Raw genomic sequence first — 27,943 nt, forward strand, 5'->3', positions numbered from 1 at the left:
GCTTGATTGAATTATGCTTTTCCAAATGTTTTGTTTGTGTGAAAATGTCCTTGTTCGGGTCTGTCATAAATACTTACTTGGGTTCGGTGACATCAGTTATTTCTGTAAGCGACTTGGTGCCTTACTTTTATGAGAGTTTAATGTCATGGTTTTATATCTACTTGTATGGTGCTTCCTGTCTCCTGACTCCCCATATGCTCTGACCTTACTTATGAGTCTGCAATGCAGAACAATATCGAACAATTTTGAAAATCCAAATCTATTGCATATTTAAGACCTTTAGAAAATAAAGAAGATTAGAAACCCAAAAAAAATAACATGCAATGACACTTTAAAAAAAAAAAATGGAGTGTGATAAAGAAAAGACTGCTGTAGTGGATTTCAAAAGAGACCAAGGAAAATTAAAAGACACAGTGCAACAAGGCTGTTAAATATGGAATAAAATGCAAAAGAAGTGCAGGGATAGGGAGTGCGGGTGGAAGTACAACTGGGATTGATAAAAAGCAAGATAAAAAATAGTGGATTTGACTAAAAAGCGATTTCTATTGGGAACATTGAAAAAACAAAGCACAGCCAGCATACTCTTTATTTAAAGGGATAGAAAAAGGAGGGCCAAAGGCAGAAGAACCAAGAGTATTCCAAAAAGGCAGTAGAATAGTGGCAATTTGAAAGAAAGCAGTTCAACCAGAGTTATTTTTTTTAAAAGTCAGGATAATAGGGGTACTTTTTAAAACAAAAAGCATCAAAACAAGACTACTTAAAAAAGCATGATTTTAAAAGAAAAAAAGTTGGGGAGATTTGTAGTGGACCTCTGAATCAGGGAGCAAAACAAAGGAAAGAATATAGGGCTCCAGGGTTTTAGCAGTAACAGGGAAGAGAGCTGGAGAGAGTCGGGATAAATGGTTCATTCTCTGGTTGGCAATCATTAACAAGTAGGATGCCGCAGGGATCAGTGCTGGAACCCCAACTATTTACAATCTATATAAACAACTTGGAAGAAGGGAATGAGTGTAACGCAGCCAAGTTTGCTGACGATACAAAGATGGGAGGAAAAGCAATGTGTGAGGAGGACACAAAAAATCTGCAAAAGGACATAGACAGGCTAAGTGAGTGGGAAAAATTTGGCAGATGGAGTATAATGTTGGAAAGTGTGAGGTCATGCACTTTGGCAGAAAAATCAAAGAGCAAGTTATTATTTAAATGGAGAAAGATTGCAAAGTGCTGCAGTACAGCGGGACCTGAGGGTACTTGTGCATGAAACACAAAAGGATAGTATGCAGGTACAGCAAGTGATCAGGAAGGCCAATGGAATCTTGGCCTTTATTGCAAAGGGGATGGTGTATAAAAGCAGGGAAGTCTTGCTACAGCTATACAGGGTATTGGTGAGGCCACACCTGGAATACTGCGTGCAGTTTTGGTTTCCATATTTACGAAAGGATATACTTGCTTTGGAGGCAGTTCAGCGAACGTTCACTAGGTTGATTCCGGTGATGAGGGGGCTGACTTATGAGGATAGGTTGGGCCTCTACGCATTGGAGTTCAGAAGAATGAGAGCTGATCTTATCGAAATGTATAAGATTATGAGGGGGCTTGACAAGGTGGATGCAGAGAGGATGTTTCCACTGATGGGGGAGACTAGAACTAGAGGGCACGATCTTAGAATAAGGGGCTGCCCATTTAAAACTGAGATGAGGAGAAATTTCTTCTCTGACGGTTATAAATCTGTGGAATTCGCTGCCTCAGAGAGCTGTGGAAGCTGGGACATTGAATAAATTTAATACAGAAATAGACAGTTTCTTAAACGATTAAGGGTTATGGGGAGTGGCAGGGAGGTGGAGCCGAGTCCATGATCAGATCAGCCATGATCTTATTGAATGGCGAAGCAGGTTCAAGGAGCCGTATGGCCCACTCCTGCTCCTATTTCTTATGTTCTTATGTAAAATTTCAGGAATGGATCTCTGCGTGGTTGAGTTGAGGAAAGTGAGGTTCGGGTCAAGGTCTGGAAGAGCGAATTTTTTTTTTGATTGTGTTTAAAATCAAATCTGTTTATAAAATGATAAGGATAATGGGCCAAATCTTACAGAGCGAGGAATCATGTGCATACGCCATTAGTTAAACTTTTTCCTGAACCTTTCAGCTCAAGCTTTGCATTGTCACTTGCTAGAAGTGCGAGCTGATAACTGGGCATCTGGGACCATAGTGAACAGTGGGACCAACAGTCTATCTCCTTAACCAAAGACATCTAAGGATAGAGAAAGAAACAATGGAGTAACGGAAAAGGAAATAGGGTGATTTGAGACAAATTAGATACAAAAAGGAACACTAACATGAATATCTGCATAGAAATATCTACATGGCATTGTTCAACGGAATGCGTGACCCATATACTGCCCTTAACATATCTACTAGTTGATCTCCCGTGGCGTGGCACACAGGCAGTTGTGTATAAGCAGGGTAAGGGAATAGTTGGACCAAGATGGGTAAGAGCAACATGAGAGAGGAGGGAAGGGTAGCGAGGGAGGAAGAAAGATGAGGATAGAGAGGACAAAAGAGGAAGAGAAGGCATGGAGAAGGCAGCAGGAGGCGAGGGGAAGGATGGTGGTGCGCTTGGGATTGAGGCAGATGACGAAGGGAGGGGTGAAGGGAAGGGAGCAGTGGGTGAAAGGCAAAAGGGCGATGAGGGGTATGTAAGAGGAGCAGAGGGGAAAAGAGGGAGTGAAGAAGCTAATAGATCGCTTAGTGGGGGAGAAGGCCAAATTGCAGCTAGAATAAGCAAGAATTTAAGGGATGGTGGGTGAGGAAATCTGCAGCACAGCAGGGCAGACAACCAGTGTGGACAAAAAGACCAGGGGATCGAGAGTAACACTGAATCCTCCAAACAGCTAGCAATGGGCAAGAAATGTGGCCTTGCCATTAACGCTTACATCCTGAGAACAATTTGTTTGAAAAATACAATAGGACATTTGAAGGTGGAGCCAGCAGGGTGAAGCAGCCCCAAAATATCAGTGGCACAACATGCAGACTCGACCAGAATTCTTTACCATAACTTCTCCATATACTATAGCAGGTATTTTTTGTTTGTGACATTTCAAGTTGAAAATCCCTATCACAGGACCATATACAGGCATAATTACTGCAAGTAATTGTTGACAAATTTAAAATATGTTTTCATATTCACAGTCTGACATTTTGAGATAGAATGTCGCAACCCACTCAGTATTTTTAATATTATATATCTTATGCCTGCATGCATTTCCTGTCAACTTTATCCATTATAAAATCTTGCAACGCCACCACTGTCACAGCATGACGCGTTTACATGACAGTTTCCATTATAAATATGGGCATATGGATTTATAATGGCGATATAAATGTAATGATAGAATGTAAGATTTTATAAAGGGTACTGAATATCGTCTGTGTGCCCTGGTCCAATTTATCCCTAGCCCTGTAACCCTACTTCACCTCGAGGTCTTTCTTTACTCTCCATGTAGAATTAATAGATATGTGAAGAGAAGGTATGACATACTGTAGAATTTTAGTAGTTATAGATAGTGCCTGTGATCTGCCTGTCCCCGGAATTTGCTGCCCCTGCTGGCTCCCATTTCAGCAGATTTTGACATCTCACCCTGCGCCACCCCATTTTCTGCCTTTTCGGCAGCAGCCATTGTCGATGTACTTGGATGATCAGCTCTTTTTGAGTTTGAAATAAATATTTAAATTTCTTTTGTCCTGGGTCACATTTTGAAAAGTTGGCCTGTCTTTGTTAAAATTATATATTCCTTCAAATGACATTGGAGAGGTAAACAGGCCAGGGAAATTCTGTAGATTATAACTTTTATGTGGAAGTTTGTTGTTTAATACTCAGGGATCTTGCGTCTGGTCAGATTAGGGTAGCTGCTGCAACTGTTTGTTATTTTCTATCTTCTGGGGATGTATAATTAGGCTGAACTGTGTAAAATCTACAAATGTCATTGTTTCTGTTCACATATCAGTCTACTGTTTAAGAATTCAATTTGGCAGTTTATTGGCTAAGCATGGTCGAGAAGTGTTTGTTCTACTAATTTCCAAGGGTGTGTGATATAATCGGTAGCCAAAGTACAGTAACAAGGGTTCAGTGCTCGATCCTTGGGCTTTAGAATCATAGGGCTCAAGTTTCGGCTCGAGTTGCTCCTATTTTTTTGGAGCAACTAGTTTAGAATGGAGTATCTTAGAAATTGCAATTCTCGGCATTTCGTTTGCTCCAATTCTAGTGAATTAGAATAGTTTTGTTTTAGAACAGTTTTTTTTTTCAAAAGGGGGCGTTACCAGCCACTTACGCCTGTTTTGCAAGTTTAGGCAGCGAAAACTTATTCCAAACTAACTTAGAATGGAGTAAGTGTAAATTTTTGTACGCTCAGAAAAATCTTGCCTACACTTTATAAATTAGGCGCAGGGAACGAGAGATAGGGGCTGGGGCAAGGAAGTTTACTAGCATTAAACACTTCATTTTTACAAATAAAGAGCCATCATCAATAATAAATGATAAATAAATCAATAAACCAACCAATAAATCAATCAAAAAAAAATCAAAAAAATATAAAACAAAAAAATGTTTTTTAAAAATGATAAAAAATCAATCAATAAATAAAAAATTAAGTTTCTACTCACCTACTGCAGCACCGGGAGCCCTCCAACAGCGTGCTTGGACGGGCCCCCCTCGGAGATGCCGATCGGGCGGGCCCTGCCGCCGACCAGGACTTCGGGCGGGCCCCGCCGCCGACCATCACGTCGGGCGGGCCTCGCCGCCGACCATCACTTTGGGTGGGACCCACCGGCGACGCCGTGGACTTCGAGCGGGGCCGGCCCCCAGCGAGATGCCGGGCGGGCGGGCCCTGCCGCCGACCAGGACTTCGGGCGGGCCCCGCCGCCGACCATCAGTTCGACCGGGCCCCGCCGCCGACCATCAGTTCGACCGGGCCTTGCCGCCGACCATCACTTTGGGTGGGACCCGCTGGCGACGCCGTGGACTTCGAGCGGGGCCAGCCCCCAGCGAGATGCTGGGCGAGCGGGCCCCGCCGCCAACAAGGAGTTCGGGTGGGGCCTGCTCCCAGGAGATGCCTGGCGTACCGCCGCACAAGAGGCAAGTACTGTCAGGCCACTCGACCCGGGATAGGGGCGACGTCCCGTCGGCCAGGTATAAGGTCGTTGCCCGGAGACAGGACGTGCTGGGAGGGCCAGGAGCTACTGCGCACGCACGCAGCCTCCACTGCACACGTGCACAGTTGCCGGCACTGTTTTTGGCTCAGAGCTATAGCTCCGCCCCCAGCAGCTCCTGCTGCACCGTGCTGAGCTGGAAACGGGCCTACAGATATCGGAGAATCGTGAGGTAAGTATTTTGCGTTTTTTCAGTTCTACAAATTAGGCGGGCCTCTCCGATGTGCGCCGTTCTAGTCGGGGTCCGAAACTTGAGCCCATAGAATAGTTCCGTTCTACCACCCTTTCAGGCAATTCATTCTAGATCCTAACCACTCGCTGTGTAAAAAAGTTATTTCTTATGTCACCTTTGGTTCTTTTGCCAATCACCTTAAATCTGTTCTCTGGTTGTCGACCATTCTGCCAATGGGAACAGTTTCTCTCTATCTACTTGTCCAGATCTCATGATTTTGAACACCTATATCAGATCTCCCTTCAATCTTCTCTGCTCCAAGGAGAACAACCCCAGTTTCTCCAGTCTATCCACGTAACTGAAGTCTTTCATCCCTGGAATAATTCTAGTAAATCTTTTCTGCACCTTCTCTAAGGCCTTCACATCCTTCCTAAAGTGCGGTGCACAGAATTGGACACACTACTCCAGCTGAGGCCGTACCAGTGTTTTATCCAAGTTCATCATACGATCCATGCTTTTGTACTCTACGGGCACGAAATTGGTGAAGGACCACGCCCGCCCAACTGCTGCCCAAAGGGTCGCTGAGGTACCGAACGGTAGGTTGGGCGGGATATTCATCGTGAAGGTCCTTCAAAGGGCAGTGGGCGGCAAATGAGAGACTTATGCCGCCTATCTGGGCGACAGCCAACAGGAGTTCTCATTCTCGGAGGCAAAGGCGCTTGCCGTCTAAGTGCTGCCGAGGATGGAGAAGGGCCCACGGAGGATCGAAGACCTACAAAGAAAAATCATCAGGAAAAAAAAATCATCGGAAGACCTTCATGTAAGTCGCTGTGGGGAAAAAAAAATGTTTACTGACCTTTTTTCAAGATCTTCATACCTACCTTCAGGGACAGACCAGCCTCCAGCCAGCGGTCCACCCCTGTTCTGCCGCCGACTCCTGCCTGCATGAAAATCGCAGCTTGGCTGACAGGAGGTCAGTTGCGCGACTCGGCCGTCCGCTGACGTCGACCGGCGCTTCTTGGCGGCTCTCTCCTCCCACCTGCTCCAGGTCAAGTTGAAAGTGGCACTAGGCAGATGTTGCAGAGGAATGTCGGTGACAGTGGGCAGTAAGTTCTTCAATTTCAGGCCTATACCTCTATTCATGAAACTCAGGATCCTGTTAGCTTTTTTAACTGCTTTCTCAACCTGCCCTGCCACCTTCAACAATTTATGTACATATACCCTTAGGTCTCTCTGTTCATGCACCCCCTTTAGGATTGTACCCTTTAGTTTATATTTCCTCTCCACATTCTTTTTACCAAAATGTATCACTTTGCACTTTTCTGCATTAAATTTCATCTGCCACGTGTCCGCCCATTCCACCAGCCTGTCTATGTCTTCTTGAAATCTATCACTATCCTCCTCACTGTTCACTATACTTCCAAGCTTTGTGTCATCTGCAAATTTTGAAAGAGCGCCCTATGCACCCACATCCAAGTCATTAATATATATTAGGAAAAGCAGTGATCCTAGAACTGACCCCTGGGGAACACCACTGTATACCTTCCTCCAGTCCGAAAAATAACCATTCACCACTACTCTCTTCCCATCAAGTAGCCAATTTCATATCCATGCTGCCACTGTCCCTTTTATTCCATGGGCTTCAACTTTGCTGGCAAACCTATTATGTGGCACTTTGTCGAATGCCTTTTGGAAATCCATGTACACCACATCAACTGCATTGCCCTCATCAACTCTCTCTGTTATCTCAGAGAAATCAAAGGCAAAAATCAAAAAGGGCCACATTACATCATAATTCTAAAAGGATAAAGAGTGTTACAAAAACAAGCCTGAAGGCTCTGTGTCTCAATGCGAGGAGCATTCGTAATAAGGTGGATGAATTAACTGCGCAGATAGCTATTAATGGTAATGATGTAATTGGGATTACGGAGACAGGGTGACCAAGGCTGGGAACTCAACGTCCAGGGGTATTCAATATTCAGGAAGGTTAGACAGAAAGGAAAAGGAGGTGGGGTAGCGTTGCTGGTTAAAGAGAAGATTAACACAATAGTAAGGAAGGACATTAGCTTGGATGATGTACAATCTGTATGGGTAGAGCTGCGAAACACCAAAGGGCAGAAAACGCTAGTGGGAGTTGTGTACAGACCACCAAACAGTAGTAGTGAGGTTGGGGATGGCATCAAACAGGAAATTAGGGATGCGTGCAATAAAGGTACAGCAGTTATCATGGGTGACTTTAATCTACATATTGATTGGGTTGGTTTTCTAGACCAATATGTCGAGGAACCAACTAGAGAGCAGGCCATCCTAGACTGGGTCTTGTGTAATGAGAGGCCCCTTGGGTAAGAGTGACCAGAATATGGTAGAATTCTTCATTAAGATGGAGAGTGACACAGATAATTTAGAGACTAGGGCCCTGAACTTAAAGAAAGGTAACTTCGATGGTATGAGAAATTAATTGGCTAGGATAGACTGGCAAATGATACTAAAAGGGTTGACGGTGGATAGGCAATGGCAGACATTTAAAGATCACATGGATGAACTTCAACAATTGTACGTCCCTGTCTGACGTAAAAATAAAACTGGGAAGGTGGCTCAACCGTGGCTAACGAGGGAAATTAGGGATAGTGTTAAATCCAAGGATGAGGCATATAAATTGGCCAGAAAAAGCAACAAACCTGAAGACTGGGAGAAATTTAGAACTCAGCAGAGGAGGACAAAGGATTTCATTAGGTGGGGGAAAAGAGTACGAGAGTAAGCTTGCAGGGAACATAAAAACTGACTGCAAAAGCTTCTATAGGTACATGAAGAGAAAACGATTATTGAAGACAAATGTAGGTCCCTTGCAGTCAGAATCAGGTGAATTTATAATGTGGAACAAAGAAATGGCAGACCAATTGAACAGATACTTTGGTTCTGTCTTCACTGAGGAAGGCACAAATAACCTTCCGGAAATACTTGGGGACCGAGGGTCTAGCGAGAAGGAGGAACTGAAGGAAATCCTTATTAGTCAGGAAATTGTGTTAGGGAAATTGATGGGATTGAAGGCCGATAAATCCCCAGGGCCTGATAGTCTGCATCCCAGAGTACTTAAGGAAGTGGCCCTAGAAATAGTGGATGCATTGGTGGTCATTTTCCATCATTCTATAGACTCTGGATCAGTTCTTGTGGATTAGAGCGTAGCTAATGTAACCCCACTTTTTAAAAAAGGAGGGAGAGAGAAAATGGGGAATTATAGACCGGTTAGCCTGATATCGGTAGTGGGGAAAATGTTGGAATCAATTATTAAAGACATAATAGCAGCGCATTTGGAAAGCAGTGACAGGATCGGTCCAAGTCAGCATGATTTATGAAAGGGAAATCATGCTTGACAAATCTTCTAGAATTTTTTGAGGATGTAACGAGTAGCGTGGACAAGGGAGAACCAGTGGATGTGGTGTATTTGAACTTTCGAAAGGCTTTTGACAAGGTCCCACACAAGAGATCGGTGTGCAAAATTAAACACATGGTATCGGGGGTAATGTATTGACGTGGATAGAAAACTGGTTGGCAGACAGGAAGCAAAGAGTCGGGATAAACAGGTCCTTTTCAGAATGGCAGGCAGTGACTAGTGGCTTACCGCAAGGTTCAGTGCAGGGCCCCCAGCTATTTACTATATACATTAATGATTTGGACGAAGGAATTGAATGTAATATTTCTAAGTTTGCAGATGACACTAAGCTGGGTGGCAGTATGAGCTGTGAGAAGGATGCTAAGAGGCTGCAAGAGTGACTTGGACAGGTTAGGTGAGTGGGCAAATGCATGGCAGATGCAGTATAATGTAGATAAATGTGAGGTTATCCACATTGGTGGCAAAAACAGGGAGGCAGAATATTATCTGAATGGTGATAGATTAGGAAAAGGGGAGGTGCAACGAGACCTGGGTGTCATGGTACATCAGTCATTGAAAGTTGGCATGCCGGTACAGCAGGCGGTGAAGAAGGCAAACGGCATGTTGGGCTTCATAGCGAGAGGATTTGAGTATAGGAACAGGGAGATCTTACTACTGTTGTACAGGGCCTTGGTGAGGCCACACCTTGAATATTGTGTACAGTTTTGGTCTCCTAATCTGAGGAAGCACATTCTTGCTTTTGAGGGAGTGCAGCGAAGGTTCACCAGACTGATTCCTGGGATGACAGGATTGACATATGAAGAAAGGCTGGATCGACTGGGATTATAGTCACTGGAATTTAGAAGAATGAGAGGGGATCTCATAGAAACATATAAAATTCTGACGGGATTGGACAGGTTAGATGCAGGAAGAATGTTCCCGATTTTGGGGAAGTCCAGAACCAAGGGTCACAGTCTAAGCATAAGGGGTAAGCCATTTAGTACCGAGTTGAGGAGAAACTTCTTCACTCAGAATTGTGAACCTGTGGAATTCTCTACCACAGAAAGTTGTTGAGGTCAGTTCGTTAGATATATTCAGAAGGGAGTTAGATGTGGCCCTTACGGCTAAAGGGATCAAGGGGTATGAAGAGAAAGCAGGAATGGGGTACTGAAGTTGCATGATCAGCTATGATCATATTGAATGGTGGTGCAGGCTCGAGGGGCCGAATGGCCTACTCCTGCACCTATTTTCTATGTTTCTAAAAAAACTCGATCTAGTTGGTTAAAAATGATTTGCCTTGAACAAAACCATGCTGATTTTATCCTTAATTAATCCACACTTGTCCAAGTGATAATTCTATTCCTGATTATTGTTTCTAAAAGCTTTCCAACTACAGATGTTAAACTGACTGGCCTGTAGTTGCTGAGTTTATTTTTACACCCTTTTTTGAACAAGAGTGTAACATTTGCAATACTCTAATCCTCTGGCGCCATCCCCGTTTCTAAGAAGGATTGGAAGATTATGGCCATTACGTCTGTGATCTCTTCCTTCACTTCCCTGAGTGTCCTAGGATGCATCCCATCTGGTCCTGATGACTTATCTACTTTAAGTGCAGCCAGCTTTCCATTACTTTGTCTTTTATCAATTTTTATCCCATCCAGTATCTCCTCTACCTCCTCATTCACTATGTCTGTGGCAACATTTTCCTTGGTGAAGACGGATGCAAGGTACTCATTTAGTACCTTAGCCATACCCTCTGCCACCATGCACAGGTCTCCTTTTTGGTCCCTAATCGGCCCCACCCCTCCTCTTATTACCTGTTTACTATTTATATGCCTATAGAGACTTTTGGATTGCCATTTATATTCGCTGCCATTCTATTCTCATACCCTCTCTTTGCCCCTCGTATTTTCTTTTTCACTTCTCCTCTGAACTTTCTATATTTTGCTTAATTTTCTGCTTCATACTCTCTATCTCTTTCATTATCCAGGGAGTTCTGACTTTAGTTGCCATACCTTTCTACAAATTACCTATGTTTTGGGGAAGTAACGACTTGCTCTGTGTCAGGGTGTCAGGGTTCACTTACAGGAGTGGTCTGAGATTGCAGGAAGTGGGCTGGCCAATCGCCAGGAGGGATGTAGATCACGGCAGGTCTCGCCTGGCCTGCATTTGTGCCTGGAAGGCTGTTTCCAATGGGGTTGCACAGGGCTCAGAACTCGGTTCCGTTTTGTAGTGTATAGTAATGATTTAGACTTAAATGTAGGGGGCATAATAAAGAAATTTACAGATGTAACAAAAATTGGCCGTGTGGTTGAAAGTGAGGAGGAAAGCTCTAGACTACAGAAAGATAGCAATGAACTGGTCAGTTGGGCAGAAAAGTGGCAAATGGAATTCAATCTGGAAAAGTGGAGTTAGAAACATTAGGGACATTCAAAATGCAGCTCAAGGCTTTGGTTAGAGAGTGACGGGATGAAATTGCGTATCGCCCTGTTTAGGAGCGGTAACCTTCACGAGGCGGGACATAAGAACATAAGAAATAGGAGCAGGAGTAGGCCATATGGCCCCTCGGTCCTGCTCCGCCATTCAATAAGATCTGATCTTAGCCTCAACTCCACTTTCCTGCCTGTTCCCCATAATCTTTGACTCCCCTATAGTTCAAGAATCTGTCTATCTTAGCCTTGAATATATTCAATGACTCAGCTTCCACAGCTCTCCAGGATAGAGAATTCCAAAGATTTATGACCCTCTGAGAGAAGAAATTCCTCCTCATCTCCATCTTAAATGGGCAACCCCTTACTCTGAAACTATGCCCCCAAGTTCTAGATTTCCCCATGAGGGGAAACACCCTCTCTGCATCTACTCTGTCAAGCCCTCTCAGAATCTTGTATGTTTCAATAAGATCACCTCTCATTCTTTTAAACTCCAATGAGTACAGGCCCAACCTGCTCAACCTTTCTTCATAAGAAAAGCCCCTCATCCTTGGAATCAACCTAGTGAACCTTCTCTGAACTGCCTCCAGTGCAAGTATATCCCTCCTTAAATATCCCTGCCTGGCGCAGAAGTCCTACCCCGCGACCTAAATTGGGGTTACCACCCCCGAGAGGAAGTGGAACATGTAATGTATGCACCTGTGAGTATGCCCATAACTTTGTAGAGCTGTTAACACCATCTTGCCGTCCGGAGGAGGCGGGGGTCGCCAATGGAGTGCTCTCTACGCGGGAGTCCTCCCTCTATTTATTGGGGACTTGGCCTGGAGGGCTTTGCATGGAGCAGTCCAGTGCAACAAATTTTTAAGTTGGTTCATGGGCTCCCAGGCCACCTGTAATATCTGCGGTCTAGATGAGTCCGTGTTCCATGTATATGTGGAATGTGAAAGGTTGCAGCTCCTCTTCGAATATTTGAAGGAGCTGCTCCTCAAATTCTGGTTGCACTTCAGTCCCACACTCCTGATCTTTGGGCACCCTGTGTGGAGGAGAGCGGGCAGATCGGAAGGCCTCCTCGTAGGACTGTTCCTGGGCACGGCCAAGGGGGCCATCAGCCGGTCCAGGCAGCGGGCGGTCGAGGGGGTCGTTCAGCCTGACTGCCTCTCTTCCGTGCGTACATCCAAGCCAGGGTGTCCTTGGAGATGGAGCACGCGGTGTCCACCGGTACGCTCGCGGCCTTCCGCGAAAGGTGGGCGCCGGAGAGACTGGAGTGCATCATTACCCCTGATTTTATATGTTTTAAAGTTTAATTTGTTTTATTGATGATTTTAGTGTCCCCCTCCCCTTTTATAGGGGGCACTTGTATAATGTATGGTCTTGGTGCCCAAAAAAAAACACAAAAAAGAATTTTTAAAAAACCCCAAAAAAACAAAAAAAGGGCCTTGAAAAATGTTTGGAGTGTCCCCCAGATCAGGGGGCACTTGATTTAACTATTTAATTTTGTTCTTCAATCAAAAGAGTTGTAGAGCTATTGACACCAACTTGCCGTCCGGAGGAGGCGGGGGTCCCCAATGGAGTGCTCTCTACGCGGGAGTCCTCCCTCTATTTATTGGGGACTTGGCCTGGAGGGCTTTGCACGGAGCAGTCCAGTGCAATAAATTTTTAAGTTGGTTCACGGGCTCCCAGGCCACCTGTAATATCTGCGGTCTAGATGAGTCCGTGTTCCATGTATATGTAGAATGTGAAAGGTTGCAGCCCCTCTTCCAATATTTGAAGGAGTTGCTCCTCAAATTCTGGTTGCACTTCAGTCCCACACTCCTGATCTTTGTGCACCCTGTGTGCAGGGGAAGCGGGCAGGTTGGAAGGCCTCCTCGTTAGGACTGTTCTTGGGCATGGCCAAGAGGGCCATCAGCCAGTCCAGGCAGCGGGCGGTCGAGGGGGTCGTTCAGCCTGATTGCCTGCCTCTCTTCCGCGGTTACATCCGAGCCAGGGTGTCCCTAGAGATGGAGCACGCAGTGTCCACCGGTACGCTCGCGGCCTCCGTGAGCGGTGGGCGCCGGAGGAACTGGAGTGCATCATCACCCCTGGCAACCAAATGTTAATTTGAACCACATGTCTAAAGTTTATTTTGTTTTAAGTTTGTCGGTTTTAGTGCCCCCCTCCCTCCTTTTAGCCAGGGGCACTTGTATAATTTGTGTTTTTGGTTCCCCAAAATAAAAACAAGGGGGCACTTGAATGAAAGTTTTTGGAGTGTGACCCCCCTTTAATCAGGGGGCACTTATTGTTTGCATAAAAATAGTTGTTTTGAAGAGCTGTTGAAGAGTCCATGTTCCATATGTATGTACAATGTGTGACTGCTCCTAGGTCTGGCCAAGGTAGCTATTAACCGGTCCAGGCACCGGCGGTCGAGTAGGTCATTCAGCCTGACTGCCTGCCTCTTCTGAGCCAGGCTGGGGCCACGGCATCCTGCATTCCCTCTCTATGTTCGCGCCAGGGTTTCCCTGGAGATGGAGCACACTGTGTCTATTGGTACGCTCACAGCCTTCCACGTAGTATGATTGTTCATTCTTTTGTTAATAAACCCAACTAGTTTTTAATAGCAATATGTTGCACCAGAGGGTCTGGAGTGCATCATCACCCCCGGCAACCGAATTTTAAATTGACCATTTAAGGTTCACAAAGTTTTATTTATTAATTTGTTGGTTCTAGTGCCCCTTTAATAAGGGGGCACTCGGCTTCATAGTTTAATGAAAATAGTTTAGAGCTGTTGAGTTGGGAGTGCCTTAGCCAGTCATGTGATGTTCACATGACTCATTAAAACCCCAGCCAGTTGCGTTCGGGGGATCCACGATGAAGCAGGTGGTTGTGAGCCTGGTGGATGAACTGGTAATGTATAGTGTGATTGTTAAACCTTTTGCTAATAAACCAACGAGTTCTTAATAGCAATGTGTTGCTATGAATTCTTGAACAAAGAACCCATGAAGCAAATACATTACAGAGCGCCATGTCATACGCTCCACATCCTGTCAGGGGTGCTAAGCGCGCGCAAGTCGTAAGGCTACGTGGTCTCTTCGCATAGCGCTAACGCGAGCACAAGGCCTTTCCCTTCCGTTAAAGGGGAGGCCACGTTATGAGCTTTGCATGGGTTTCAGGACGTACACTAGGCCACCGGGGATGCAGGATGCCGTGGCCCCAGCCGAGCACAGAAGCGGAGTGCTGGGCTGCACCATCGCGGCATGGACCCCGTGGAAAAACCACATGGAGGCCGGACTGGCGAGTCGGAGGACAACACAAAATGGCGTCGCACACCTTTAACTTTCACCCCACGAGTGGAGTGCGGTCCAGTTCACAACCCGCAAGGCTGGCACTGACATCACCCGCGAAAAGAGGTTCCCGTGCACGGTGATGACCTCATCGGCAGAAGCGCAGTGGCCCGGGGCTACTGGTTTGACGCCTTCGTTAACTTCCACGCAATTTCGCGGGAGCAGGTATGGCCCTCCAACTCCAGGCGAGAAATGGTTTGCGCCCTGTTAGCGTCTCCCCGGAGCCACTAATGGCAGTCGCAAACCATGCACATTTCTCCCCCTTAATGTATTAGTGAGTGATCTTAAAAGGTCAAGGGGCTAAAATTTCCCTCCGCCTGAAACGGGGCACACCTACTGATTTTTAATCCATGGGGCGGACAATCCAGAGAAATTCAGCTCTTTGAATTTTTTTTTGTAGCAGGGCGGAAGTGGTGTCCTTAGTGGGGCAGAAGTGCGGGGGTGTCGGAGCGGCTGTAGCTCCGAGCCATCAGCGGTCACAACGTCCTCCGATTCAGTCAAAGGGGCGGGCCACTGTGAACTCTGCAGCCACTTTAGTGGCAAACACTGGGCCACCAGGGAGGGTTTCTGCCTGGCCAGCGAGGCCACACCCGCGAGGCAATTACAGATGGGACAATTTCTAAGGAGGCAATTTCCCGTGGAATTCGGAAAGGGGGTCGCCGCCGTTCAGTAAGGGGTCGATGCGTACCTGACGGGGCGGGAAAACGGGCAGACCAGTGACGTTCTCCGCCGGGAAAATCGACGAGGGCAATTTTGAAAATATCGGCCCTTCCGCGCCGACCAAGCGGTGAGTCCTTTTGCGGCTCTTAGGAGTGGAACTAAACTAAAGAACCAGTGGGAACCTGTTCAACATGCGCCGTCTCCAGGCCAGATCCAAGACCACCCCAACCTCTGTCGTCAAGCTACAGTACGCGGACGACGCCTGCGGCTGCGCACATACAGAGGCTGCACTCCAGGACATAGTCGACGTATTTACTGAGATGTACGAAAGCATGGGACTTACGCTAAACATCCGTAAGACAAAGATCCTCCACCAGCCTGTCCTCACCGCACAGCACTGCCCCCCAGTCATCAAGATTCACGGCGCTGCCCTGGACACCGTGGAACATTTCCCATATCTCGGGAGCCTCCTATCAACAAGATCATCGACGACGAGATCCAACACCGCCTCCAATGTGCCAGTGCAGCCTTTGGCCACCTGAGGAAACATATAAGCATAGAAAATAGGTGCAGGAGTAGGCCATTCGGCCCTTCGAGCCTGCACCACCATTCAATAAGATCATGGCTGATTATTCACCTCAGTACCCCTTTCCTGCTTTCTCTCCATATCCCTTGATCCCTTAAGCCGTAAGGGCCATATCCAACTCCCTCTTGAATATATCTAACGAACTGGCATCAACAACTCTCTGCGGAAGAGAATTCCACATGTTAACGACTCTGAGTGAAGAAGTTTCTCCTCATCTCGGTCCTAAATGGCTTACCCCATATCCTTAGACTGTGACCCCTGGTTCTGGACTCCCCCAACATCGGGAACATTCTTCCTGCATCTAACCTGTCCAGTCCCGTCAGAATTTTCTATGAGATCCCGTCTCATTCTTCTAAACTCCAGTGAATACAGGCCCAGTCTCTCCTCATATGTCAGTCCTGCCATCCCGGGCATCAGTCTGGTGAACCTTTGCTGCACTCCCTCAATAGCAAGAACATCCTTCCTCAGATTAGGAGACCAAAACTGAACACAATATTCCAGGTGAGGCCTCACCGAGGCCCTGTGCAGCTGCAGCAAGACCTCCCTGCTCCTGTACTCAAATCCCCGAGTTAAGAAGGCCAACATGCCATTTGCCTTTTTCACCTCCTACTGCACCTGCATGCCAACCTTCAATGACTGATGTACCATGACACCCAGGTCTCGTTGCACCTCCCCTTTTCCTAATCTGCCACCATTCAGATAATATTCTGCCTTCATGTTTTTGCCACCAAAGTAGTTAACCTCACATTTATCCATATTATACTGCATCTGCCATGCATTTGCCCACTCACCTAACCTGTTCAAGTCATCCTGCAGCCTCTTAAAATCCACCTCACAGCTCACACCGCCACCCACCTTAATGTCATCTGCAAACTTGGAGATATTACTCTCAATTCCTTCATCTAAATCATTGATGTATATTGTAAATAGCTGGGGTCCCAACACTGAGCCCTGCGGCACCCCACTAGTCACTGCCTGCCATTCTGAAAAGGACCCGTTTACCCCGACTCTCTGCTTCCTGTCCGCCAACCAGTTCTCTATCCACGTCAATACATTACCCCCAATACCATGTACTTTAATTTTGCACACCAATCTTTTGTGTGGGACCTTGTCAAAATCCTTTTGAAAGTCCAAATACACCACATCCACTGGTTCTCCCTTGTCCATTCTACTCGTCACATCCTCAAAAAATTCTAGAAGATTTGTCAAGCATGATTTCCCTTTCATAAATGCACTTGGACCGATCCTGTTACTGCTTTCCAAATGCGCTGCTATTTCATCTTTAATAATTGATTCCAACATTTTCCCTACTACTGATGTCAGGCTAACCGGTCTATAATTCCCTGTTTTCTCTCTCCCTCCTTTTTTAAAAAGTGGTGTTACATTAGCTACCCTCCAGTCCATAGGAACTGATCCAGAGTCGATAGACTGTTGGAAAATGATCACCAATACATCCACTATTTCATGGCAGGAGAGCTCGGACACATGCTATGCTCCTCCTGTACTATGTGGAAACTCAGGGACGCTTCCGGTGTCCCTGACGACTACGTGTGTGGGAAGTGCATCTGCCTGCAGATCCTGACGGACCGCATTGCGGCACTGGAGCTGCGGGTGGATTCACTCTGGAGCATGCACGATGTTGAGAATGACGTGAACAGCACGTTTAGCGAGTTGGTCTCACCGCAGGTAAACGGTACACAGCCAGATAGTAAATGGGTGACCAACAGGAAGAGCAGTGCAAGGAAGGCAGTGCAAGGGTCCCCTGTGGTCATCCCCCAGCAAAACAGATACACTGCTTTGGGTACTGTTGGGGGAGATGACTCTTCAGGGGAAGACAGCAGCAGCCACGTTCATGGCACCGTGGGTAGCTCTGCTGCACAGGAAGGCAGGAAAAAGAGTGGGAGAACGATAGTGATAGGAGATTCAATTGTAAGGGGAATAGAGAGGTGTTTCTGCGGCTGCAACTGAGACTCCAGGATGGTATGTTGCCTCCCTGGTGCAAGGGTCAAGGATGTCTCGGAGTGGATGCAGGAAATTCTGAAAAGGGAGGGTGAACAGCCAGTTGTCGTGGTGCATATAAGTGCCAACGATATAGGTAAAAAAACGGGATGAGGTCCTACAAGAAGAATTTAGGGAGTTTGGAGCCAAATTAAAAAGTAGGACCTCAAAAGTAGTAATCTCAGGATTGCTACCAGTGCCATGTGCTAGTCAGAGTAGGAATGGCAGGATAGCGCAGATGAATACGTGGCTTGAGGAGTGGTGCAGAAGGGAAGGATTCAAATTCCTGGGACATTGGAACCGGTTCTGGGGGAGGTCGGACCAGTACAAACCGGACGGTCTGCACCTGGGCAGGACCGGAACCAATGTCCTAGGGGGGAGTGTTTGCGAGTGCTGTTGGGGAGGAGTTAAACTAATACGGCAGGGGTATGGAAACGTATGCAGGGAGACAGAGGGAAATAAAAGGGAGACAGAGGCAAAAGATAGAAAGGAGAATAGTAAAAGTGGAGGGCAGAGAAACCCAAGGCAAAAAATAAAAAGGGCCACATGACAGCAAAATGCTAAAGGGGCAAAGTGTGTTAAAAAGACATGCCTGAAGGCTCTGTGCTTTAATGCGAGGAGCATTGGCAATAAGGTGGACGAATGAACTACACAGATAGCAGTTAATGGATATGATGTAATTGGCATCAGAGACATGGCTCCATGATGACCAAGGCTGGGAATTCAACATCCAGAGGTATTCAACATTCAGGAAGGATAGACAGAAAGGAAAAGGAGGCGGGGTAGCGTTACTGATTAAAGAGGAAATTAATGCAATAGTGAGGAAGGACATTGGCTTGGATGATGTGGAATCGGTATGGGTGGAGCAACGGAATACCAAAGGGCAGAAATCGCTGTTGGTAGTTGTGTACAGACCACCAAACAGTAGTAGTGAGGTTGGGGACAGCATCAAACAAGAAATAAGGGATGTGTGCAATAAAGGTACAGCAGTTATCATGGGCGACTTTAATTTACATATAGATTGGGCTAACCAAACTGGTAGCAATGCAGTGGAGGAGGATTTTCTGCAGTGTATTATGAATGGTTTTCTTGACCAATATGTCGAGGAACCAACTCGAGAGCTGGCCATCCTCGACTGGATGATGTGTAATGAGAAGGGACTAATATTAGCAATCTTGTGCAAGGCCCCTTGGGGAAGAGTGACCATAATATGGTAGAATTCTTTATTAAGATGGAGAGTGACAGAGTTAATTCAGAAACTAGGGTCCTGAACTTAAGGAAAGGTAACTTCGACGGCATGAGGCATGAATTGGCTAGAATAGACTGGCAAATAATACTTAAAGGGTTGATGGTGGATAGGCAATGGCAAACATTTATAGATCAGATGGATGAACTTCAACAATTGTACATCCCTGTCTGGAGTAAAAATATAACAGGGCAGGTGGCTCAACCGTGGCTAACAAGGGAAATTAAGGATAGTGTTAGATCCAAGGAAGAGGCATATAAATTGGCCAAAAAAAGCAGCAAACCTGAGGACTGGGAGAAATTTAGAATTCAGCAGAGGAGGACAAACGGTTTGATTAGGAGGGGGAAAATAGAGTACGAGAGGAAGCTTGCCGGGAACATAAAAACTGACTGCAAAAGCTTCGATAGATATGTGAAGAGAAAAAGATTAGTGAAGACAAATGTAGGTTCCTTGCAGTCGGACTCAGGTGAATTTATAATGGGGAACAAAGAAATGGCAGACCAATTGAACAAATACTTTGGTTCTGTCTTCACGAAGGAAGACACAAATAACCTTCCGGATGTACTAGGGGACCGAGGGCCTAGGGAGAAGGAGGAACTGAAGGATATCCTTATTAGGCGGAAAATTGTGTAGAGGAAATTGATGGGATTGAAGGCCGATAAATCCCCGGGGCCTGATTGCCTGCATCCCAGAGTACTTAAGGAAATGGCCCTAGAAATAGTGGATGCATTGGTGGTCATTTCCAACAGTCTATCAACTCTGGATCAGTTCCTATGGACTGGAGGGTAGCTAATGTAACACCACTTTTTAAAAGAGTACGGAGAGAGAAAACGGGTAATTATTGACCGGTTAGCCTGACATCAGTAGTGGGGAAAATGTTGGAATCAATTATTAAGGATGAAATAGCAGCGCATTTGGAAAGCAGTGACAGGATCGGTCCAAGACAGCATGGATTTATGAAGGCGAAATCATGCTTGACAAATCTTCTAGAATTTTTTGAGGAGTGGACAAGGGCGAACCAGTGGATGTGGTGTATTTGGACTTTCAAAAGGCCTTTGACAAGGTCCCACATAAGGGATTGGTGTGCAAAATCAAAGCACATTGTATTGGGGGTAATGTGGATAGAGAATTGGTTGGCAGACAGGAAGTAGAGAGTCGGGATAAACGGGCCCTTTTCGGAATGGGAGGCAGTGACTAGTGGAGTGCCGCAGGGTTCATTGCTGGGACACCAGCTCTTTACAATATACATTAATGATTTGGATGAAGGAATTGAATGTAATATTTCCAAGTTTGCAGATGACACTAAACTGGGTGGCGGTGTGAGCTGTGAGGAGGGTGCTAAGAGGCTGCAGGGTGATTTGGACAGGTTAGGTGAGTGGGCAAATGCATGGTAGATGCAGTATAATGTGGATAAATGTGAGGTTATCCACTTTGGTGGCAAAAACACGAAGGCAGAATATTATCTGAATGGCGGCAGATTAGGAAAAGGGGAGGTGCAACGAGACCTGGGTGTCATGGTACATCAGTCATTGAAAGTTGACATGCAGGTACAGCAGGCGGTGAAGAAGGCAAATGGCATGTTGGCCTTCATAGCTAGGGGATTTAAGTATAGGAGCAGGAAGGTCTTACTGCAATTGTACAGGGCGTAGGTGGGGTCTCACCTGGAATATTGTGTTCAGTTTTGGTCTCCTAATCTAAGGAAGGACATTCTTGCTATTGAGGGAGTGCAGCGAAGGTTCACCAGACTGATTCCAGGCATGGCTGGACTGAAGTATGAGGAGAGACTGGATCAACTGGGCCTTTATACACTGGAGTTTAGAAGGCTGAGAGGGGATCTCATAGAAACGTATAAGATTCTGACGGGACGGGACAGGTTAGATGCGGGAAGAATGTTGGGGAAGTCCAGAACCAGGGGACACAATCTTAGAATAAGGGGTAGGCCATTTAGGACTGAGATGAGGAGAAACTTTTTCACTCAGAGAGTTGTTAACCTGTGGAATTCCCTGCCGCAGAGAGTTGTTGATGCCAGTTCATTGGATATATTCAAGAGGGTGCTAGATATGGCCCTCACGGCTAAAGGGATCGAGGAGTATGGAGAGAAAGCAGGAAAGGGGTTCTGAAGTGAATGATCAGCCATGATCTTCTTGAAGGGTGGTGCAGGTTCGAAGGGCCGAATGGCCTACTCTTGCACCTATTTTCTATGTTTTCTATTTCTAGGGCCACTTCCTTAAGTACTCTGGGATGCAGACTATCAAGCCCTGGGGATTTATCAGCCTTCAACCCCATCAATTTCCCTGACACAATTTCCTGGCTAATAAGCATTTCCTTCAGTTCCTCCTTCTCGCTAGACCCTCGGTCCCCGAGTATTTCCGGAAGGTTATTTGTGTCTTCCTTAATAAAGACAGAACCAAATTATTTGTTCAATTGGTCTGCCATTTCTTTGTTCCCCATTATAAATTCACATGATTTTGACTGCAAGGGACCTTCATTTGTCTTCACTAATCTTTTCCTCTTCACATATCTACAGAAGCTTTTGCAGTCAGTTTTTATGTTCCCAGCAAGCTTCCTCTCATACTCTATTTTCCCTTTCCTAATTAAACCCTTTGTCCTCCTCTGCTGAATTGTAAATTTCTGAATGTTTGAAGACCTGGCCCTTAAAACTGCCACCAAGCTCATGGTCTACAGGGCTGTAGTAATACCTGCCGTCCTGTATGGCTCAGAGACATGGACCATGTACAGTAGACACCTCAAGTTGCTGGAGAAATATTACCAACAATGTCTCCACAAGACCCTACAAATCCCCTGGGAAGACAGGCGACCAACATCAGCGTCCTCATTCAGGCTAACATCCCCACCATTGAAGCACTGACCGCACTCGATCAGCTCCGCTGGGCAGGCCACATAGTCCGCATGCCAGACACGAGACTCCCAAAGCAAGTGCTCTACTTGAAGCTCCTTCATGGCATGCGAGCCAAAGGTGGGCAGCGGAAATGCTACCCTCAAAGCCTCTCTGATAAAGTGCAACATCCCCACTGACAGCTGGGAATCCCTGGCCCAAGACCGCCCTAAGTGGGGGAAGTGCATCCGAGAGGGCGCTGAGCACCTCGAGTCTCAACGCCGAGAGCATGCAGAAATCAAGCGCAGACATCGGAACGAGCGTGCGGCAAACCAGTCCAATCCACCTCTTCCCTCAACGACTATCTGCCCCATCTGTGACAGAGTCTGTGGCTCTCGTATTAGGCTGTTCAGCCCCCAAAGAACTCACTTCGGGAGTGGAAGCAAGTCATCCTCGATTCCGAGGGACTGCCTATGATGATTATAGAAAGGGAAAATTTCGGCCCCAAAAAGTCTTATCTCATTTTTAATTTTTCTTATGTTCAAAATTCAGTGTTATTTCAGAGCACATTAGCCATCTTTCTTCATGCAGTGCATCACTACACTTTGATCTACTTTGAAACAACATAAGTATTTCTTATGTTCTTATTTTGAGTGATTAAGGAGTAAAGGGTTATGGGCAGCAGGCAGGAAAGTGGATTTGAGTCCATGATCAGTTCTTATTGAATGGCGGAGCAGGCTCGAGGGACCAAATGGCCTACTCCTGCTCCTATTTCTTATGTTCTTTTTGTTCAGTGGACAGTGAAAATTGTGTTTTTTTTTCACTATTTCAAAGACACAGCAGAGCTGATTTCCATTACTCTAATGTCCCAGGAATGCCAGTATGAAAGACACAGCAACTAGAAACTTGGATGGAGAAACTTCTGATTGCATTTTTTGCCTGGTGCATTGCTGAGAGACGCTGCTATGTAAATATCACAGTTATGATATTGTTATGACCAGACTTCCTGGTTTTGCTACACACATCTAAAACACAGTGCCACAAATCTACAATCGCACTGTGTGATACGTGGGTGGATTTAGAGAATTTATACAAGCACGCTGAATTTTAAGTTACAATTCTTACACATTGGATTTTCTGGATATCCAGCATCTAAAAATACTTTGTGATCTTGTCACCTCCAACCTTTGAACGGCATAAAGTCATCAGAGGGTTAGTAAGACCCTATTACTGGAGTGATGAGGCATCTGTTGGGAACTATGCAGGAAATGACTCCCACTCCAAGTCTTTGAATTCTGTACACCAAAACCCCACCATGCAGGATATGCACTCCTCCAAACATTGTCATGTTGCAGAAACTGCTGGGCACATCGCCCCATGATTACAACAATCAATCATGGCAGAGAATATAGGCACAGGAGTAAGTAATTCAGCCCCTCAAGCCTGTGCCATCATTCAATCAGATCATGACTGGTCAACTCCATTTGATCCTCCTTTGATCCATATCCCATGATACTCTTACCTAACAAAAATCTGTCAATCCCAGTTTTGAAAACTTCAATTGTCCCAGCATCTTGAGGAGGCAAATTCCAGATTTTTACTATCCTGCGTGTGGAAAAAATGTTTCCTGATATCACACTAAATGGCCTACCTCTGATTTTTAGATTGTGCCGCCTTGTTCTGGATTCCGCTCCCAGAAGAAATCATTTCTCTGTACCTACCCTATCGAATCTCTTAATCGTTGTAAACCGCTCAATTAGGTCACTCTTCAACCATCTAAACTGAAGGGAATACAAGCCGAGATTATGCATCCTGTCCTCATAATTCATTATTTTAAGCATCATTATCATTCTGATGAATCTGCACTGTACCCTTTCCATGGCCAATAGATGTTATTGGAAAAGAAAATTGGGCGGGGACTGCCAATTTATTGTTGCTCATTTTGCACTACTGCCGAAGACCAATTTCATCCCAATTGTTTCTTATCTTTCAACTAGTTTCTTATACATTCCCAGGGTTTACCCTACATCCTCACAACTATGAGCTTAATGAATTACTTTTCATGAACTTTGAGAAAGGCCTTTTGGAAATCAAGGTATACCATGTCATAGGGCTAATCGCTATCCACTTGGGTTGTCACTCTCAATGAACTTTTATAGTTTTCTCATTCTATGGTTCATATAGCAAGCCTGTAATGATGGAGGGAATCATTATTCTTCTCCCTCTTCTTGAGGTGTTATTTGTTCAGCCTCCAGCATTGTGTTGAAAAAAGAATAGCTACTTTATAACATCATCATAATTATTCCAAAGAACATCCTGAACACACAAGGTGTTCACTCAGCCATCTCCCAAGCCTGGTAGGGTGTGAAAATTACTAATACATTTTCATTTTGAGGAAATAGCTTTTTTTTGGGTGGGAGGTGGGGAGCAAACTGAAGCTGCAGGGTAAAGCAAGCCTTTGTATGTTGTGTGGGAACACGGTTGGTCACATACAAATGCCTCTGCTGTTATGATGTCACAAGGCATAAGTTATATGATTTTCTCAGTGAGGAGTGGCTCCTGCCTGACCACTCAATTGGAATGTGATAATGTAGTGGTTATGGTACTGGGGTCTTCAACCCAGAGGTCAAGAGTTCAAATTGCACCATGGCAGTTGTGAAATTAAAATCATTTGTGGACGAGCACCAGAAAAGCATCACCATGAAAGCCGCTGAACCTTTTTTGGAAAAACCCAACCTGTTCAATAATGTCTTTCAGGAAGGGGAACCTGTCACCACTATGGGTGTTTCCATTTCCACACTCTGACCCTTAGTACCCTCCAAAATGGCTTAGTTGTTTAAAAAATATATTTCAAGAAGGTAGCCCAACATGAGCAATAAATTTGATTTTGGCACCGTTGTCACATCCCAAGAGAATGTTTAAAAAAAATTAATGTTTCTTTGTTGTCATTTTAGTGTTAAGAGTAGAATGTGCATTAGGGAACTATTGAATAAAGAAATATTCAGCTCACGAGCAGGCTGACACAGCCCACGCACAACTTCATTACTCATGGATTACACAGTTAGGTCATGAATTTATTAACATCTTGCCTTATCAAGCAGTATTGTTGAATTAATGCTAGTAAGTGCCACATTGGGGAGATTATGAGCTACGAATTTCTATTCACTGGGAATTTGATTAAAACTGTCCACTCTCATTTTATTAGAATCCGTAACAGCATCAGAGAGAGATGTTAAGAATTTGTTCAAACTGAGAAGGACAGCGTTCTAACAGATCGTGTCACTAAAATGCCCCTTCTCCTTGGCTTGTTAATAAATTTGCTCAAATATTTGCCCGGTAGCTTTTATTTTCTCCTCAACATTACTATTTTTCTCAGCCAAACATAGCCTGATGATCTGCTAAGTCCCATTTTGTGGTAACACTCATCAGTATGCTCAAGATATATTTGCTAGAGTGTTTCCTTTGTATGCTACATGCTTCTATTAGTTGTCAACTTTATACAAAGAATGTGTAAATTACTGTCATAGAGAAATATTAGTAATCCTGTTGAAATTATAATAGTTTTTCCCTTAGGGCTTCGACATTTTATACATAGACATCAGTACAATATAAGAATGGTGCCAGCTTGGATAGCTATGTAAGCTTTTGCAATGATGGAGATATTAAAAGGATATCTATTATTCTGCATTTTTTTTCTAATTCAGTGGCTTTGCATTACAATATACTGTCTTCAATGGGAAAGCAGTGAACCCTGAAAACATCATAGACCCAAGATGCTGTTTAAAAAAAAAAATCAATAAATGTATAAACTGCAACTTATACTGTGGGGAAACATTGCTTTAAATCTATTTTTCCAATTTTGTTGTACTCTTTTTTTTTTTCAGGGAAATGACCCTTATCCTTGGCCACTATTTTCCTCCTACCCTTTGCCAAAATGTTACCTTCGAGAACTATCGAAAAAACTTGCTCTAAAACAAGGTAAGATACCTATAAATGACTGCATTAGTAGCCAGTGACATTCTCTTAAAATATGCAATAGTTTCTGCCTCAATTACTCCTTGTGCAAAGTATCCCTGGCTCTCTCAACTCTGAGTAAAGACATTTCTTCTAACCTCGCTCCTCACTCTTTTATTGATGTTCCTCTGTCACTGAATCTCCAACCACAGGAAATAGTCTTTCACTATTCACCCTATTCAAAACATTTCATAATTTTAAAACCTCTATCTTCTTCTTTCGTATGGTAGAGCAAAGCAAATCAAATGTCAATATCTAAGTTGAATATCCAGGCTAAAGCTTCCGGTGTAAAAGAATGGGTCTCTTGTAGGCTGCCTGCAAATTTCCTCTGAGGGCAGTACTCAATGATGTACTCCAGGGTCTGATTAGGAGCTCCACAGTCGCATGATGGGGATGCTTTAATCTTCCACCTATGGAGAAGGTGGCAACATCTATCATGACCAGTTCTGAGGCGATTGATAGTTGTCCACTGTTTGCGAGGAAGGTTTGATCCTTCAGCTTGTACTGTGGGGTCCTGTATAAGGAATCCATCCCGTATGTCGCAGTTCTTCCAAGCATTTCGCCATCGGTCATCAAGGCTGAGGGGTGATCGTTAAAGGGCTTCGGCAATGGTCCAAAAAGGCCTTCTAGATTTGAGACTGGTTGGAGGTAGGTTGTTCAAGTCGGCCTGGATCGGCATGTCTTCGCTGGTGTAGCGGTTGTATTCTCTGAAGACTGCGTATTCGCGGCATAGGTATGGTGGTGCGATGTTTGCAAGCACAGGGAGCCAAGGTGTTGGTGTCGCTAAAAGCGAATCGGCGATAATTCTCATCATGGAATTCAGTTGAACATTAACAGATTTGACATGCCGACTTGATAGCCATGCCTGAGAGCAGTACTCTGCTGTAGAGTACACCTGGGCGAGTGCTGCCATACAGAGGTTTGAGCGTCTGCTCCCCATGTGGATCCGACGAGTTTCTGGATCACGTTGATCCTACTCTTTAGTTTCTTCCCAAGGTTCTGGAGATGTTCTCTATATGACCTCTATCAATCATCTCTTAGCCTTTTCTGCTCCAATGGAAATAGCCCCAATATCTCACCCCACTCCTCAGAACTTTTGGGCCATAATTTGTTGCAGGAGTGAACCTAAAAGCGTCAGCCATTAGTTATATTTTCCCTTAACCATTTAATCTCAACAATATTTTGCGCTGCAAGTTGCTAAAAAGCTCTCAGCAAGGAAAACTGGATACCTGGGACCTGAGTGGACAGGGCAAGTAACTCCATAACCAATTAAATTGAGAAATAAACAGCGCGAGGACTGAGAAGTAACTATAAATTAGAGTGGGTGGGTTCAATGTCAAATCAGATACAGAAAGAACGATTTAATTAAGAGAGAAAGGAAAAGTTGGCCAGGAATTTGTGGTCTGCAGCAAGGTGAAGGTGTTTGCTGCTGGCCCTGAAGTATGCTTTGTACAAGGATCTCGTGATCCCTGTGTCAAGAACTTTGGGTTTTGTGACATTCAATTCAAATCAACAAAGTATAGTGGTAATTCCCTTGTGCGAACTACTATGATGTCAACAAGCTGTCTGAACAGCCAATGAAACGCAGAATTCTCACAGACCGCAGGCTTAAACCTGGCGTGCTTAGGACCCAGCACTAGGGTTGAATTTCCCATTGGTGATGTTAAGTCAGCGTTACACGTTGATTGATGCCACATGCCGCAATTTCTTTCTGCATGACACTGCCAGGGCGAAAACGGCGGCTGCCACAGGACCCGCCACCAGCTGGTGACAGAGCGACCGCTGACATTTTAGCACCATTTCATGGCGCTACAGAGTGGCGTTGAGGGGACGAATTTTCAGCCCTAAGTATTTTTCCATCGAGGATCTATCTCATGGCTGGGGAGGTATTTCCTTAAAGGGGTAGGGTGAAATTCGAGAGGGTAATGAACTCTGAGCTGCTATCATCCTCTTCTAGTGGCTGATCACAGAACAGCAAATAGTGCATGTTTATGATGCCCAGCTACTTTAATCAGCAAGGATGTATTCTTTCATTGCCTCTTTTGATCCTGACAATATAACTTAGTATGTTTTTTTTTAAACTCTCGACTTGAGAGAAGTCCTGGCCTTCTGGAGACCT

At 45.1% G+C, this 27,943-nt stretch overlaps 1 protein-coding gene across 2 annotated transcripts in view; it reads left to right on the forward strand.

Annotated features, from left to right (window-relative positions):
• tbc1d32 (TBC1 domain family, member 32) overlaps nt 1–27,943 on the forward strand; it is a 454,803-nt gene that overhangs the window by 221,227 nt on the left and 205,633 nt on the right. For both annotated transcript variants that reach the window (XM_070885302.1, XM_070885303.1), the window contains exon 26: nt 25,695–25,788. In XM_070885302.1, the coding sequence (XP_070741403.1) occupies nt 25,695–25,788 (94 nt within the window). The remainder of the gene's footprint in view (nt 1–25,694; nt 25,789–27,943) is intronic.

Source organism: Pristiophorus japonicus, chromosome 7 (assembly GCF_044704955.1).
Source record: "Pristiophorus japonicus isolate sPriJap1 chromosome 7, sPriJap1.hap1, whole genome shotgun sequence".
Taxonomy (NCBI): Eukaryota; Metazoa; Chordata; class Chondrichthyes; family Pristiophoridae; genus Pristiophorus; species Pristiophorus japonicus.